We start from the raw sequence: 17,526 nt of genomic DNA on the forward strand, positions 1-17,526 counted from the left end.
AACACGCAGATCTTCCCTCTGATTTGTGAAAAAAAAACAAAAAAAACCTCACACACAAACACGCACAACACAACACACAGACGCACATGCACCTGTGCGACCACAGATCTTGTTGGCAGTTGAGAGAAAAAGGGACGGTAGCCTGGAGGAAGGGCAGGTGTCCACAGATGGAGCTCTCTCTGTCTCTCTCTCTGTGTCACAGATGGACCCAATCACACCTATTTCTCTCTCACATGCCCTATAGCTACATAATCGGTGTGTGCGTGTGACTCTGACTTGTTTATTGTCACATTAAAAAAAAAAAAAGAACGAAAAAAAAGAGTGTATTCTGAATTAGCCTCTAAATATGCATACGTCTAGCCTACAGCGGCGAGCGTGTGTTGTTTTTTGTGGGTGAAGCAGAGGCTGAGCAACGAGGCCACGGCAGACATCTACCCCACCTATCACTCTGCGCGTCGGTCTGCTCGGAGCCAAAGTACAACTTACGGCAAATATGCTCACAGTCGGATGTTGTCATCATCGCGGTTTAGGACAACTTTTAATTTTTTGTATATCTGGTGACAGCTGAACATGTGTGAGGCGACCTGTGGGGGGTTTGTCTGTCTGAGATAGCGGGGGTTCCCGCTAGCCAATGGGACCACACAATCTGTAAAGCAGGAAGTGAACCACCGATCTGTCATCTGTCTTCATAAACCCACCAGTCAGGACCCTCCTAATTAGTCACCATAGAAACCATGGCTAATTCCCCGGTCTGCCATGCCAATCACGTCCTGTCTGTGGCAGCAATCAGAAAGGCACATTTATCCACCACTGGGCCGGATCCCTGTAACAGATGAGTGTGTGTGTGTGTGTGTTTGGTGGGTGGCTTTGTGTGCATGTGTATGCGTGTGGGCGGTTCAGGGAGTTTGTATGAGCTTGTCAAAGGCTTGTATTTCCTTAGACAATGTTGCCTTTATCTTAAAAAAAAAAACCACACGCACACACATGCGCACACATTACGCCTGTCTAGCTTGTAAATTCATAATGTTTGTTCAGATAGGAGGCAGATGTGTCAGAGCTGCTGAGAGGGGTGTGTGCCACGTTGTGATTTTCTGTGGGAACTGTTTGATTAGCCTGACGAGTGCTAGCAATCCCCACACACCCACAAAGCAATCAAGCAACTATTATATGGCTCGCACACAAACACGTACATGGATACAGACGTAGAGATGTGCCGCAGACGTGCTTAACCTTTCCCTCGGAGGTCAAACTGTTTGGTCAAACAACACCGCCACGCTAAAGATGACCCCTGCGGGTCCGTTCACACGTGGGAGTTGAGACTCATCAAGCCAGTTTGATTTTTTTTTTTAAAAATAAATGAAACCCACATCTAAATAGTCAATCAATTGATCAACAGCGGACTAGAAAGGCAAATAGCTCGAAATAACCTTGTAAATATTGAAGAACACACAGATGAATACATTATAGATCGACGTGGAGGGGGTAGAGAGGGGGGACAACCTGTCCCATCCATTTCTCCCCATCAGCTGCCTGTCAATCACTGCAATCGCCGTCAATTGGAACGTGCTCACCAGAAGGCTGGGGTGGCTGACACACAAAGATGCTCTTACATCCGACTTCAAATCAATAAAAAAAACCCCACTCGGAATCGCATCCGAACGGCGCATGCTGGCATTCACGGATGCCAATCATAACTTCAAGGGCACATCAAAGCCAAGTTCTATTCAGATGTATGCCCTTTGATCACCACCACTGCCTCCACCGTGCACGCACATTCTCGCACTTCGCCATATGTATATATATAACCTGTGATATAACGGCAAGTCATTAAAATTAAACATGTGCAGGCTGGGAAAAAAAACATAAATAATTCAAGATCCGTGTGTGTTCATCCACAGCAGACGAATTACAGGGGTTTGCGTAGAGTGAAGTTCGAGCGTGGCTCTATTGTTCCCGCTGTCTGCAAAGAACACAGCACCATGCCATCTGACCGCTGTAGTGACAAAGAAGTATCCGAGAGTCCTACCTGTCTCGTGAGAGAGGGTCTTGGTCCTTCCTGTGTTGCCTGCGTGATGCATCGCTCCGTACTTGTCGCTCTTTCTCATTAACCCTCTACCCTTATCTCCTCTCCTCCACGCTCCACTCCTCTCTGTTCCCTTAAGAGTCCTCTTTTCTTGATTCTCAATCTTTTGCACTCTGTTTTCTCCCTCTTATCAAAGTCCTCGCTGTCTGTCTGTCGCCTCTGCCTCGCTGTTCTTCTTCTTCACTCTTGATTTCCCTCCCTTCTCCTCTCTCTGCCTATTTCAGTGAGCTCTGTGAAGCACAATCCGCTAGCTGAGTGCTGGAGCACCGCGCAGGAGCAGAGAGAGAGAGAGAAAGAGACACAGAGCAGAACGAAGAGCTACGAGCACACGCACGCACACACATACATGCGCGTGCTCGCACACACACTTGCACTATGTGGATCGACACACTTGCGCACGTGTAGCTGTTGCTCTGCAGAGATGAACGGCACAACACCAAAACACCGGTGGGGGGGGGGGGGGGGGAAATGATGAGCGCAATGCCCTGCACTGCTCTCCCTGCTTTTCCAGGAGACTGCAGGTCTTTTTTGTCTCCCCTCCTGCTTCTAGTCCTCAGTCCTTTTTTTTGCTCAATCCGTCACAGATCAAGGCCAACTCGGGCACAGGGGAATGGATGGATGAGAAAACACTGAGAGTGAGAGCGCCTTTCAGCCTGTGGCAGGCAGCGCAGAAGACAAGGAGAGATGTGGCTGTGGCTCCATCCTCCATCTGCCCACAGCTGAGACTGAGAGCAGACTCAACACACACACGCACACACACCAGCTCCCTCGCCCTCTCTCTCTCCCGCTTGCTCTCTCCCTCGCTCTCCCAGCAGCGATGCACCAGCGAGATGGAGGGGGAGTAAGGATGACGGCGGGAACTAACGAATGAGCCGAAGGAGAAAGAGAAAAGGGGTTGGGGTGAGACAGTGAAAGAGGGATGGTGTAGTGGTAGAAAGGAGGAGGAGGAGTAGGAGGTGGCAACGAGGGCGGCAACACGCAATGGAGCCCACAAGCGCTAGAGAGAAAAAGAGTGACAGAATCATGGGAATGTGACAAAGCATGCACATTAGAGGAAAGGGGAAGGGATAGAACGGTTACGAGGAAAATACAAGGGAGTGGGTGTGAGAGAGGAAAGATGGAAAAAGAGAGGAGGAAAGGAAAGGTAGGAGAACAGGGGTGAGGTTAAAAGGAGAAAAGACAAGGCAGCAAAGCGGAGACGTGGAGCAGGACAGGGGGGAGGAAGGGCAGAGGACACTGCGGCGCTGAAGCCGGTAATATGTCAGATCTCACATGGGCACGCTCACATCCACACCGTGTGCCTAAAAAGGAACGATACAATGTCAAACAACGCAGGACGATAGCAGCCTGTGAAACAACACTTTTTAAACCTCACAAGATAAAATAAAAAAGCGGTACTTTTCATTTTTCTTTTAAAAATAAAAAATCATAAATTATTTGTTCAGTGGCAGACAATGATAAACAGAAGCTCGCACATCAAGCTTGTCAGACAAATCTTCGAAAATACAAAACTGTACTTTCTATCTCCATAAATGGACTCCGGCCAAAGTCTCAGGTGGGAGGTTACCAGGTGAGTGAAGGTCCTCGCACTGCCCAGCAGAGGGCACACATCTAGTCAAATATCAACCACAAAAAGAAAAAAAAAAAGGCTGAGGCCAACCAACTCATCATGTTTTTACAATATTAGCATAACCCCACATGATTAAACACATTAATCAACATTCAGTATGCATCCAGGCACATAATTTAAGACACTTATCAGACATTATGCAGCGATGCATCTTCAAAGCTGCTCATCAGATATTTCAACACTACTATGAAAGATATATAAGCTAGTCATTGGTAAGCCAGTCTGTACGTTCCTCTGTTTTTGCACGCTGGAGAACCAATGTGGAAGGTAAACTTTGCTATAAGTCAGACAACAAGGATGCTGCTCAAAAAGAAGTGGATGCTTATTAAACAGATACAGTCGCATGCGGTGAGGGGCAGGTATGAAGCTGCTACACAGGCAAAGAATCCGGTGTGTGTAGTAATGAAGAGAGAGGACGAGATGAGCAGGTATGACCCATGAGGCTCTACTCCAGGGGACCACTGTCAGCCCCATTTTCTATTTCTTCATGCAACATTCTCACACGCCATTCATCATCCTCAACGAGTCACGTCGTGACTTGTGCACAATGTGCCGCTGCGGCACCCTGGCGTGCGCACACTCCAGTTGATATGTGGGGGCATGTACACACATGTTCGCACATATGTATGCGGAGAACAAGAGCCGCGCGCACGCGTGCAGGTACTCTCCCTCAGCACCCACGGTAGCAGGTGCTGAAAGTCGATTTACGGCGAGAAAAGGAAGGGGTGGCAATTGGGGTGGCGGCGGAAGAGGGTAGAAGGGAGGGGTATGGGGGGGGTGGGTTGTGGTTATGACTTCATCATATTAAAGTTGAGAGCGCAGCCTGGGTAGAATCGGAGGGGGTGCAGGAGGAGATGCTGGATTTTTAGATGAGGTTCACGTCGATTTGTCATGATAAAGAAAAAAAACATCTGAGAGAGAAACAAATTGCTTTTTTGACAACACCTTGTAATACTCCATCATGCACACACACACACACACACACACACACACACACACACACACACACACACACACACACACCCCTGCGCATATACACATGTTCGTACATACGCGCGCAAACACAAAGCAATGCATTTTCCTCAAGCTGGCTATTTATCAATGCCATTCAGCATCATTATACCTGGCATATCTGTATAACCATATATATCAGGTGTATACATGTATGAGAGCTACACACACAATTTCCCCACTCAGTGTGAATTGCTCACTGGAGAGGCCGTTCAACCTGTAGTTGAAGTATAGAGGACACAAGGCTGTGCGGAGAGGATGTAAAGAGAAGCAGACGTATGTGTTAAAGAAAAGAATATGCAAAGGTCACACAGGCAAAGGTGAGCAAGGCTCATGTAACTGCATGAGCTGAAGCGAAACCTGTGCAGCCTTTATGCAGATTTATATTCCTTCTTTCCTTTTCGTCATCTCACTATTACACTCACAGGTTAATACGGGGTTTCTAGAGCTCAAACTAGGCAGTCTAAATGGAAACCTGTCAATTTATATATTCCTAGCAGGTCACTGAGTACTTTTTCCCCTTTTCGTGCTCTCTATTCAACACTTAGTTTCTTTCTTCCCTCAGTGACACTTTTTGTTCTTTCTTCCTTACTTTGCTACCATCCACCTACCTTCTCGTTTCTCCCACTACTACCCACCTCATGAACTGAAACACCAGGGGATAGTGGGTGAAGAGGAGGGGAGAGGACAGGTCTGCTGTAAGGTGCCCCATGGGTTGAACATGGTCATTTGTCATGAGGCTGAAAGCTTAAGAAAAGACTAGTTAACCTTTACAGCTGATTCCCGCGAGACGGGAAAGAACACAGCCAGGCAAAACACCTCCAGGAGAAGGCGGAGCGTACATGCATGTGTATACACACGCACACACACACGTGCACAGACGCATGCATGAATGGCGCTTGCGGCATAGTCTCCAGAAATCGATATCTACGGGAAGCAAGAGAGGTTACCGTTTTTACACCACCACACCACCCTCCCCGACTCGCTTCTCCCTCGGCATAAAGACTCAGTGTCTCCGTGGTCCTTTTCCTTCCTCCTTCATCCCACCACCCCCCAATCCTTCTCATCCCCACACCCTGCCATAGTAATTAATCACCTTGTGCTAATGAGCTATTAACTAATGACAGATTGACATGTCGCTGCCTGTGTGCGCATGTCTGAGTGTGTCTGTGGAGGCATGTGTGAGTGTTGCCAGAGCCACCCTCGGCACACTAATGTGATTAATAAGGTTAAGCTCTTATTACTGAGGGAGCAACAAAAAAGGAGTACACACACACATACACACACATGCACCGGTGCACACAACGGCCAACATGCATGCACAAAAATACAAAAGTGACAAATTTCTTTCATGCACAGGGCAAAGAATGACTAGTGTCAGGCTGCTTCAAAGTATAAATAAAACTAGGGCACAGAAGAAAAGAAAAGACATCGAACGCTACCTTTCACCATATATTCTCATTACCCAGAGGCTGACTCTGCTATACACAATCACATCTCAGGGAAAAAGAGGGAAGCATTCCAGTAAAGCACTTCACTACAATTGAGTTACAACTGCCTAAAAAAAAAGAAAGAAAAAAAACCTATAAAAAAACTTACAAGTCTTCTTGTGTCTTTGTCAACATTTTCAGTCACTTGTCAACATTTTTACAACGATTCAGTCGACCACTCATAGGTGCCCAATTGTTGGTTTGCTGCTGCTGACACATACCAACACAGGCACGCATGCCTCCTATCACGTTAAGCCTGGTTTCAGCACCACGGACAGCTACACAAAGGAGGCGCTTTATGAACACATTTCAAGAGTCCCTGAAACAGCGTCCTTTGGCGTTTTGGTGCACAGCGAGAGACTCCTTCTTTGTAATAACACTCACATCCTAATATGTGTACCGAACGCACCGAACAATTACCGTGCCAAACAGACACACTATATCAAACCGTAACGCAAATAGGAAGGTATTGCTTGAGACAGGTAGTTACGCCTGAAGAAGTCACTACCTGGAGCCTGTTTAATCGGATGTATTGGACTGTAATGTCTCTGCACTCCAATTCTAAGAGAAATGTAGTTACAGCAAGATCATTTGATACTCAAGAGGATCCTTGCACTACATAATAGCGAGTCTAACTCAGCTACATGTGAGTGCATAGCATGTAAGCGTGTATGTGCGTGTGGCAGCACATGTACTGTACTGTATGTGTGTCTGTGACCTAACAGTGCGTCCCCCTGGAGAAGTTTTGGCGCATACCGAGACTCATTTGCATTCTCGCAGCTCTCTCATTTTTTTCCGTGGCTTTAGAAGTGAACAGCTGCTTAATGGTCATAGCTCTTCAGAGACGGGACATTGGGAAGCGCAGAGGGGGTTAGCCAGGGTTTCTGCGCTGCCAAACGCACAACTACACGGGGTGGAGACACACACAAAGGCACATGCACGTGCGCGCTTGGAGCACACACCAGGTAAATCCTGGTTTAGCTATGGCTCTGAGAGTGAGATGTGACCATTTAGCAGATGTTTTCCTTCCCAATAGTGACTTTGGAGGCTTTCCACACTGTTGAATTTAACTACAATGGAAGACAAACCAAGATGCACGCGCATTACACTTGAGCTGATGTGACAACAACAGAGAGAAATCCTTTGCTCAGTATGGCTAAAACAACACTGGTACGTGTATGTTAACAGTAAGCGCCGAGCTGGTATAGCTGCATGTTCCAAGCAAGTGATAGCAGCATAATACCTTTTCTGTAATCCACTGAAATCACTTAAATCTGGATTTTTATTGGATGGATGGCTGGATGGTGCAGTGGAGGATGGTTGTAAAACCTGATTTAAAAAGCAAAAGAGGGGATTGTCAGTGGATGTTTTTAGGGGGGCGAGGGGAGGTTGAGTGCTTTCTCTATTTTTTTTTCCATGGCGCACGCAAACTTAAACCTCGTGCCACAGACACAGTGACACACATTCGAGCAAGACTACATGAAATGGCCTTCATCTCCATGCGCATTTGACTGCTTCGCTTGCCGACACACACACATGGGTTGTGTTTCATGAGATGCCAAAAGAAGGGATTTGGTGAAGTGAGAGAAGGTTATCACCTCACAGCTGGAAGTGCGAAGAGCCGTTCTGGTTCCACGGCGCTCTTCTCAGCGGGAAGCCTTGTGTTTTGACCTTTACGTGTTAGAAATTACTCAAAATTGTCAAGAGCATGTCAATGAAGCATACCAATATATAAAAAAGGCAAATGAATGATTGGGTTGGCAGGGTTATTGACCTCACAGATCATAATTTAGTTACCGGACCTAAAAATAAATCCAAGAACAAAATGTTGAAATATATTTGATCTAATATTACAAAATGAAAGGTAGCTGTTTTGTCTTAATTGAGACAAAAACAACAGGAACTTGTTGAGGATGATAAATGCAAAATATGTCTATTTTTAAAATGACCACCTCTTGGCAAATCCATATTCAGTTCAGTTTTATTTATATGGCCTCAAATTACAACAAGAGTCACCTCGAGGTGCTTTATGTTGTGAGCTAAAGGCTGCATAATAACAGAGATAATACCCCATGAATCAGATGACTACCTATGAGCAAGCATTTGGTGAGAGTGGGGAGGAAAAATCTCCCTTTTAACAGGAATTCTCCTGCCGAAACAGATTCAGAGACGGGAGGCTCTCTGTTGTGAATGGTTGGGGTGAGGTGGGAAAGACAGGACAAAAGACACATTGCAGAGGAAAATGTATTAATCACTAATGATTAAATGTAAAGTGATGTATAAACACAGAGAGTGAAAAGAGGTGAGTGAAGAAGAAACACTCAGTGCATCATTCGAATTCCACGCTGTGGAAATGCTGTGGAAAGTAACTAAGGGAGGGTTCAGGGTCACCTGATCAAGCTTTAACTGTAAGGTTTGTCAAAAAGGAAAGTTTTGAGTCGAATCTTAAAAGTAGATTGTGTCTATGAAGACTAACTGACCCTTCCGGCCCTAACATACCAGACATGGTCCCAGTGAAAGCCAAATATTATTTACTTAAAATATGGTAAAATAAAATGTATTTAAACATGCTGAGTTTTTGTTACTTGTATTAACAGACTTATTTTTTTTTTAAAAAAACAATCCCCCCAAACTCCAAATATGTCTATTTGAATTGCTTTTAAAGTGGCATTAAAAGACTTTTCTTTTAATATTTTTTTAATCGTTTTGCAGATCTTTCACAAAGTCAGTACATTATCTATATCTATATAGACAGTATGATTGGTATAATAAAAATATTTGGTTGGCAGGTGTTCTGTCTGTAACCACACCACGATTATTAGCACATCTGTTGCCCATCTGTTCCTCCTGCTATTATCCGGTGCTACTTGGGACTAAATAGAAACACAAGCTAGTATGTAAAGTATATGATTTATTATTGGACTAAAAGTTTGAGCAAAAACTTAACAGGTAACTAAAAGTAATTGATAGGCAGCAGAAAATAAGCAAATGTAATGTGATGGTCAAAAAGCGAATGAATGGTTCAAGTTCGCTGCTAAAAGTGTGATCGCCAGTTTAAACGAAAACCAATAAAATACAATAGACGGCTAAAATGATTTTATTTTATTCTAAGGAATTAAAGTGCTTACAATACATGGGTAAGACTGGTCACAAAGCTTAATGAAAAAAGCATCAGGACAACAGTATTGGCTGAATGGCTGCAAAGTAGGCTAATAGGACAATTTAAGGACAAAATAAGATCTATTTAGAATGAATTCAACTGAACTCATCTGAGCATGAGAGGATTTAATGAAGATGGTTTTTTGGGTCTACCTGACTGGTCTGTGTTGTTTGTCAGATGTAAAAAAGAAAAAGAAAAAAGTTGATAAGATATGTAATAAAAAAACTCACCAAAACACAAGTGAGCTTGTTTGTCTCCTTGTTTAAAGGTAATTTTGTAGATACAATCTAGCTTTATTTTTCATCATTCATAACAATTCAGTTATTCTTGGCATTATTCTTTCTCTGACTTAAGCTTGTAAGGCAACATTTCTTTCAGGAAGTATCAATCCAGCCTCTTTCTCTGTGACTCACAAACAGGTAGAGATGTCTTAATCTGTGAGTAGCTCCTTAAAATAATCTAATGACCACCAACTTTTCTTCATTTCCTAGCCGCTATTATAACACACCGGCTTTAGCTTGTTGGTTGCACAGACTGTGATAAATGACTGGTTTCCTTGAGATGGATTGGAATATCTGTCAAGGTCTGCAATGTCTTTAGATTTTCATTTGTTTTTCTTCTTGTGTTTTTGCCTTCTACCCGTCCCCGTGTCTCCCCTCACTGCATTTTCTCTGCTTGCCTGTGTGTTTCATGTCCTCTTTTCTGTGGCTTCCCATTGTATTTTGAAGGTTATGTCCTGGCACGGCTTGCTGTTTCTACTTCCCGTGTTTGTTCTTTTTCTGCCCTCATTATTGTTTAATTTGGCTTACCAATGCCTTATTACCACTCTGAATATTTCAACAGTCACTTTGTCAAGTTATCAGCCTCTCCTCCTGCATCTTCTCTCATGTCTCATGAGTTTGTTTTTCCTATCATCTTTTTGGCTTTCCAGTACTTTTCCCGTTGGGCTTTTTAAAAATTCATTTTTATTTCGTTTTTGCTAGTCTTTTTTTACATTTCTTTTTTCTTGCAAACTACCTATCTGCTTCCTCGATAACATGCGCTTGACTGTTCAAGAACTCTCCCTTAAAAGAAAAACAACAATATCTCCTTCATGGGCTCAGCGTGACAATTTTCTCCTGATCTAAACATACAGCACCATGTTCAAAATAACAGCGGATGGATGAATGGAGTCAGACAGGGCCATTATGAGGATGCTTTTAAGTAGTTTCTGTTTGTCAATTTGTTTTAAACAAAGTGGCATACTATGTTCTTCTTCTTCTGTTATTGAGTCTGGCTGTGCATTTGCGGTCACCGTCATGAAGTGCAGAATAAATTCTACACCGAACAGATGCCTCTGCAATGCTTCAAGGGTCTAAAATATTTATACAAGGCCATACATTAATGCAAAAGAACAAAAAACAAATAAAAAATGAAAACAAAACCCCCACATATATCAAGTATATCTGATGACGAGTTACAAGAATTTGTAGGATCCAGACAAAACAAGGGAGGGAGACAGGACAGCTCTAACATAGAGACAAATGACCTCCTAGCACCATGAACAGGGTGGGTATGAGCAGTACCGGGTTAAAAAAAAAATCAAAGTTTGTATCCAATGAATACAGAAGGCAAAATACACAAAGGTAGATGGTGAGAGCTAGACCAAACACAAGGATTGATGGCCTTGTAATTTCTTCTATTCTGCCTGCTAAAGATGATGAATCCCTCCACGAGGAATTTAATCAAACTCCAACAGTGTACACAGGTGCTACAGCTAACCTTTCATGGTTAAGCAAACAGCGCGGTACAAACAAATACAAAGCTTACGCGTAACCTTATATGTGACGTGAAATAAAAATACACATAAATTCTCAAATTCTGGCCTCGATTCAAAGTCACGTTATCCAGCCATAAACAAACACTACAGTCCAGAATGCATGTGTGCATTTTCCTTCTGGAAAGTGTGTGTACGTGTCCTGTATTGGCTCTTTATTGTGTAGACTGAAGAGATTACAATACCCAAGCCTCATGGATCAATACTCACAAGCTATGGACATATGAATTGCTTGTGGCAATGTAAGGAAGACCACAAAACTTGTGCAAGGAAGAATAACCCTTGGGGGAGGGGAGGGGCGACGTAACACTGTGTGTGTTTGTGTGTGTTTGAGCTTGTTGCCAGAGTCAGCTGTGCATGCTTAAAATAGTTATTGTTAGTCAATAAGCAATTTCTGTGTGAGAGGCTTCAATATACAGCCTTATTAATTCAATTACAGCAGTCGGCCTTGACTCGACAGTAAAATATGCAGAAAAACAGAGAGTTGCAGAATGGAGCAAAAGCAAGAAAAGGGGGTAAGAGGAGAGAAGAAGCAGGTGAGTTTGGGGGTTTCTGTCATTATGATGGATAGATCAAGCGAACAGGGGCTCCCACAAGGAGGGATATAAAAATAGGCGAGCACCTCTCTCTTGCCGGTGCTCCACTCTGCCCATTTATCGAATCACAAGTCTCCTCGTTTTGTGATTCCCTTTCTTTTCACCTTCGACTGCCGTGGCCTTGCGCTTCCCCTCTCAAAACTATTCTTCTTCACTGGTTTCTCCCAGCATCCTCCTCCCCTCCTTCCTTCTCTGCTCATTGACGTGACTGCTTACCCCCACATCCAGCACAGACAAAACACAAAACCAATCCATCCCACTGGGTCTCTTCTTCATCACACTCAGCCAGAAAGGGTTTTTTTTTTTACTGATCCCAGATGACACACTAATTCAGTACCCACAATTTTTCCCCTTCTTTTTTTTTTTCTTATGAAAAACCTATATTTACACCCAGGGATTGCTTAGAGACTCTTCTGTCCTTTTATCTCAGTTGCCTTTCCCTGCTTTGTATTCATGCTGCTATACAGATTCAACACATTCAAACTAGTGGTCTATGAGGGATACTAATGGAAGTCGTTCAGAGCACCACTTATTGTCCTGTGTGTCTCAAATGCTCAACAAACCAAACAGCGCAGAGACCGCTAAGGAAAGAATAGAAACAGTCCTCTGCTGCTTCCCCCCCAAGTTTTCACCCAAGTCTCACGTCCATTCTTCTTCTGTCCTCCCCAATCTCTATCACTTTCTCACTCATTAACCACACCCCCACTGCCATCCCTCCATTCCTCTTCCTCACTCTCTGGAGAGGAAAAACAAACAGCTGTCAGGGTCAGGCTCGCAGATGAATTCCAAATGACTTTGAAGGGCAGAGGGGCCGACCAACTTTCTCTAGAGGAGAAGCTGGTTACAAACATGCACGCAAACAGCATAGAATAAATATGGTCCATTCATCGAATCCCCCACCCCCAATACCACACTCACAGAAGCAGAGTGCTGCTACTCCTTGAATCAATACTGTGTCTTAAGTCGGCCTGCTGTCAAGGTAAAGGGAGCTTGTGTGTGTAAAATGGATCTGTGGGTGGTTACACACACACACACACACACACACACACACACACACACACACACAAACACCCGCATATGCTGAAGTGTGTCAGTGAGAGTGTGTACACAAGTGGCCAAAGCTTGCTCCCATGTGATGACACAGATATTGTAAATCTCGATAAACATAGAGGCATTGAGCACAGGTTTGCTCACTTCCTCTTTGATTTATTTCACAAGTCCTCCTTCAAACTTTCTAAAGACGCAAGAAGTCAATGTCTCCTTCACCAGCTTGCCACCCATGGCTCCATTTGCAGCTCTCGCTGGGTCAAGATGAGCCGATGAATCATTTTTCATCTTATCAATCATATCTATGCGGTACCTCTCCATCTTGTCTCTTGAGTCCACTCTCTATCACTGTCTGTTACCATTCATCCATCATGAATAAAGGAGACCTTTGAATTATTCAGTGGTGCTAAGCAAAGGTTTAATCAAGGCATTAGCTCCATTCTTAATTCTTTCATGATGTTTTCTCACTGGTAGCGTCCTCTGAAGGACCTCAAAGGTCACAGGCCCCCGGGATTCTGTTTGCTTGACCAGGATCATGGAAAACATGGTTACCTTTTTCCTTGATCTATACCCTGGTCACACTGACTGATTACAACAAAACAAAAGTTAATAAACAGAGTTATATGGACAGATTTGTCCATATAACCCTTTGATCCACAAGGGGTCCAGTCATTTTCAAGACACAACCAGCTAGGCCTCTATGTAAGACTGCTGCTCCTCCCTGAGTTTGGTTCTGCTGGAGGTTTCTTCCTGTTAAAAGTGAGGTTTTCATTTCTACTGTCGCCACGTTCTTGCTTAGAGTGGGTTATCTGATTGTTGAAGTAATCTAAAACCCACTATATCCACTTTTTACCTAAACCAAACAACTTTTTCCAAAAGTCAAATGTGTCATGTTAGGAAGAGTGACCATGTAAAACCAACTCAAAACATTTACTGCAGCTTGTTTGATCAAACTACTAGAAAGGATAGTGTTAGTTTAAACTGACTGTACCAGCTGCATGTTGCCTTGTTATGGGTGCATCTGAAATTATTATTATTATTTTATTTCTTACCCATCTGTATATATTGAATAAGAGCCTCACTACAATGCAATGTATGTATGCTTACTATATGCCGGTGCTAATTTGTTTGCTATAAATAAAACCACGATGGTTGATTAGATTCAGTGCTAAAATGAAAAAAATGAGAGAGTAATAATTTTTCCAGCCACACATGTAACTTGTACTCATGTCTCACAGGTTTCAACACTGGCTGACGAAATTTAATTCAAGACTTTTTAGCACTCGGGTATACGTCTGTGTGTATGTGCCTGCTCGTGTGTGCGTATTAGTCCTTCCAAGTCTTTGAGTTTTGGCAGCAAGATCAGAGGAAATGTGTGTTGTTGTGTTTGCGAGTGTGTGTTCGTGATTTTGTGTGTGTGTCACAGAGAGAGAGAGAGAGAAAGAGAGAGCGAGTAGGCATGAAAGTGAGATTCTGCTCTGAGACGTTTGATGTCGAAGAACAGCGTCTGCTGTCTGTCTGCCAACTGCCAACCCTCTATCACCGTCCCAACACATGGCCTCCGCAAAGTGTGTGCATGCGAATGCGTGTGTGTGCGCAAGTGGCCTGATTAGGCGGGGACTTGGCGATGTGACACTGCTACAGAGCTAGTTAGACTCATAACGTGCACCTCACTGTGTCACAGTGTTAATGTGTGGGCCTGAGAACGCAAAATAGGATTTCGTTTTGAATCACATGACAGAGATGGAGGAAGAGGTGCGTGTGTGTGTGTGTGTTTGTGGGCGTACTGGAAAGGGTGAGTAATCTGTCACATTTTATACCTCTCATCTTTCACCAGTGATCTTTGGATGGCTCCTTAACATACAGAGTCAAGTATACTTAAGCCTAATTGTTAATGTTGTGTATGTGTGGCTCTGTGCATGCATATGCTGTATGTTTATAAACATATCTTTGGATCGTGTTTGTCCATGTGTGTGTAGACTGTGTTGCAACACTTTGAGAAATACTGCAAAAGCTATTCCAACATGTCTGCAATTACAGACAAGCAAATCCTGTTTTTAACTTTAACTCCAACTTTGTCCAACTAAGGTTAAAAGAGTACAAAATACGCTTGCGAAACAAAGAAAAAGAAATTAAAAAAAACAGCAAATGAGACATACCGCTTGCTATATTTGGCCTCAGAAGGCCAAGGGATCCCTTTATGACGAGTTTTACTTTGCTAAGAAGCAAAAACAGAAAAGATCCGAAAACGTCTGAAGAACTGAAAGCCGGGGGAACAAAAAACATTAAAAGGGAGATGGAGAAGAAAGGAGAAAAATGAGATCTGTTTAAAAAAAAAAAAAAAGTCAAACACTTGTCTTGACTCACACTAGCAGACGTGCGTGCCTACGCAAACTTAAGCACAAACAAACAAAATAAAAACAGTGATTGAGGTACTAACAGATGCGCGCGTACAAAAACCCCCAAAACATACTGAAACATTGGCAGAGCAAAGGGCTCAAAGATCAGGTGAATCTACAGAGCAAAAGACACATGGGTCTTTCTTTTGCACCCTTCTTGACATTTTCACTCTGATAGGGCCAGATATAGCTCTCCTGCCTCCTCACAGCTCACAAACACGCACACTGTGAGAATGAATAGTTCAAGATCGAGGGGGAGTGAGTTATTTTGGAGGAAAAAAAACAGAACAGAATATGGTAACAAGAAAAAAAGAAAGCGAACACTGGAGAAGCGATGGAAACGTCTTGTGGCAACAGACAAATAAGTGGTGCTACTGGAGTGATCCCGGCACCTCGTGTCGGCTACATTGATGAGGAAATTCACAATGCTGAAAGGCTTGAGAAATTGAAGAAGAAAAAGCAGAATGAGATGGGGCCTAGAATCAAAAGTAAGAAAAATCAATACAGAGGCTCGAGACAAGATACAAAAGGACTTGAGACTGAAAACTGGTTTACACTGAATAGATAAAGACGTGGAATTTTCTCAATGCTTTGTGCCCTTTGTGTCAGGTTCGACGGTGCCCCGACCGGCGACCTGTGTGTGTGTGTGTGTGTGTGTGTGTGTTTGTTCTCCCGCTCTGTTTTTGTCTCCGTTGTAGTTGTTACGCGGTTGCGTAGCAACGGGAGATGTCCGACCCGGAAGTTCCGCCACTCTGAGTGGTCCCACCTGCAACTGATTCCTCACCAGCTGCTGCCAATCATCCACCATTGTGACAGAACTATTTAATGGTGTGGCTGAGTGACAGACAGCGCTGGAGTATTCCACCAAGCCGGGTAGTGACTCGAATTCAGCGAGTGTTAGACAAACGTTTGATAGCGGAGGGAGGCTAACCGCATCTGTTTGCCTTTTTTCCAGGCTACGAGTGAGACGGAGATACGAGAGGAGAGACGTCACTGTTTACGAAAGTCGTATGGACACACGAGGGGAGCACGGAAGGGACTTAGCACTATGGATTACTTTGGATTTGCTTCACTGTAAATAAAGACACTGTTCAATCTTAACGAGCGATCCGCGTCTGGGTTCTCTTACTCATCACTCCCGTAACACTTTGTGTGATATTTGCGCTTGCAATGTCGTGTCTCTATTGTCTTTGGATAGAAACATAGAGGCAAGAGCGCTCCACCGATCTGCAATTAGTCAATTCATTTTTAATAGGTTCTGAGGGCTGTGTTGCATTAATTACGCCCAGGGGTGACAGGAGCATAATAATATTGATCGGTTTGGATGATTCCGATTTAGTCTTTTAGTTGCCAAGGTGTGGGGTGAAAGTTACCTGATGACTGCATCTGCATACGTAATGTGTCAATATCATCAATTCTGGCCAGTGCTGGGTCACGTGTTAACCTAAGACTGCCTTAGAAATTTGATTAATTTCGCAGTTTGTCTCTACAGCTGTCTGTTTTTTGTGAGCATTATCATATGACAGCTCTTGTAACCTACTTTTGTTTATAATACTATGTGGTTAGGTTCAGGAAAACATGCTCGGGGGGAAAATAGCAGATGGCATAATGGACTTGTATGTATATTGCACCTCAAAACATCTTCTACTACAAGTCTCACCCATCCAGTCAGTCAGCACTTTTTGTCTAACATTCACACACACATACAGATGCACAGGAGGATGCTTCGACATGCAGAGGTGATGAGCTGGGGTTTGATACGCCAGCCTTCCAATTGGTGGACGACTTGTTCCACCACTTGACTCGCAGCCACCAGACTTCAGGGTACTCAAACTTCTTTTGACTGCCTTGACTCCCTTGCAAGGGGTCATGACACTGGATAATCATCCTGATGGTTCCAATCTCAGTTTCGGGGATCTATCACATGCCAGGCAAATGTACTAAACAAGGGCTGCCATTGTTCTTAAGTATATGATGGTAAAGCGTCCAGATTTAGGATATATGTGCAATAAGTTGGGAGTAAGACCCATCTCACCATTGCAATTACCCACTGAGTACTGGCACTCATGCCAAAGGACACCTTGTGTGTACCTCTCAAACATGAGCAGTTTTGCCAGAATCTGGAAATGAAAATAGGTTTTTTCTTTCCATCCTGACATAATGTGGTTCTCTCATTTCCAAAGATCTACTGTTAATTGACGATTAAACAATTTTATCAGATCTTTTATAGATGTTTATCATCACTTAACATTTTAATTAAAACCCACTGCTGTTAAATGACCCACAGCTACAAC

At 43.6% G+C, this 17,526-nt stretch overlaps 1 protein-coding gene across 9 annotated transcripts in view; it reads right to left on the reverse strand.

Annotated features, from left to right (window-relative positions):
* Positions 1-17,526, reverse strand: part of tenm2a (teneurin transmembrane protein 2a) — a 216,847-nt gene that overhangs the window by 103,286 nt on the left and 96,035 nt on the right. The window contains exon 1 of one of the 9 annotated variants that reach the window (XM_076891350.1): positions 2,027-2,982. The exons of 7 other annotated variants lie outside the window; for them this stretch is intronic. In XM_076891350.1, coding sequence (XP_076747465.1) covers positions 2,027-2,105 — 79 coding nt within the window. In that variant the 5' untranslated portion in view covers positions 2,106-2,982. Of the gene's footprint in view, positions 1-2,026; positions 2,983-17,526 lie in introns of those variants that run through there. One more of the 9 variants, XM_004541142.4, reaches the window with a different exon arrangement.

Source organism: Maylandia zebra, linkage group LG2, assembly GCF_041146795.1.
Source record: "Maylandia zebra isolate NMK-2024a linkage group LG2, Mzebra_GT3a, whole genome shotgun sequence".
Lineage (NCBI taxonomy): Eukaryota > Metazoa > Chordata > Actinopteri > Cichliformes > Cichlidae > Maylandia > Maylandia zebra.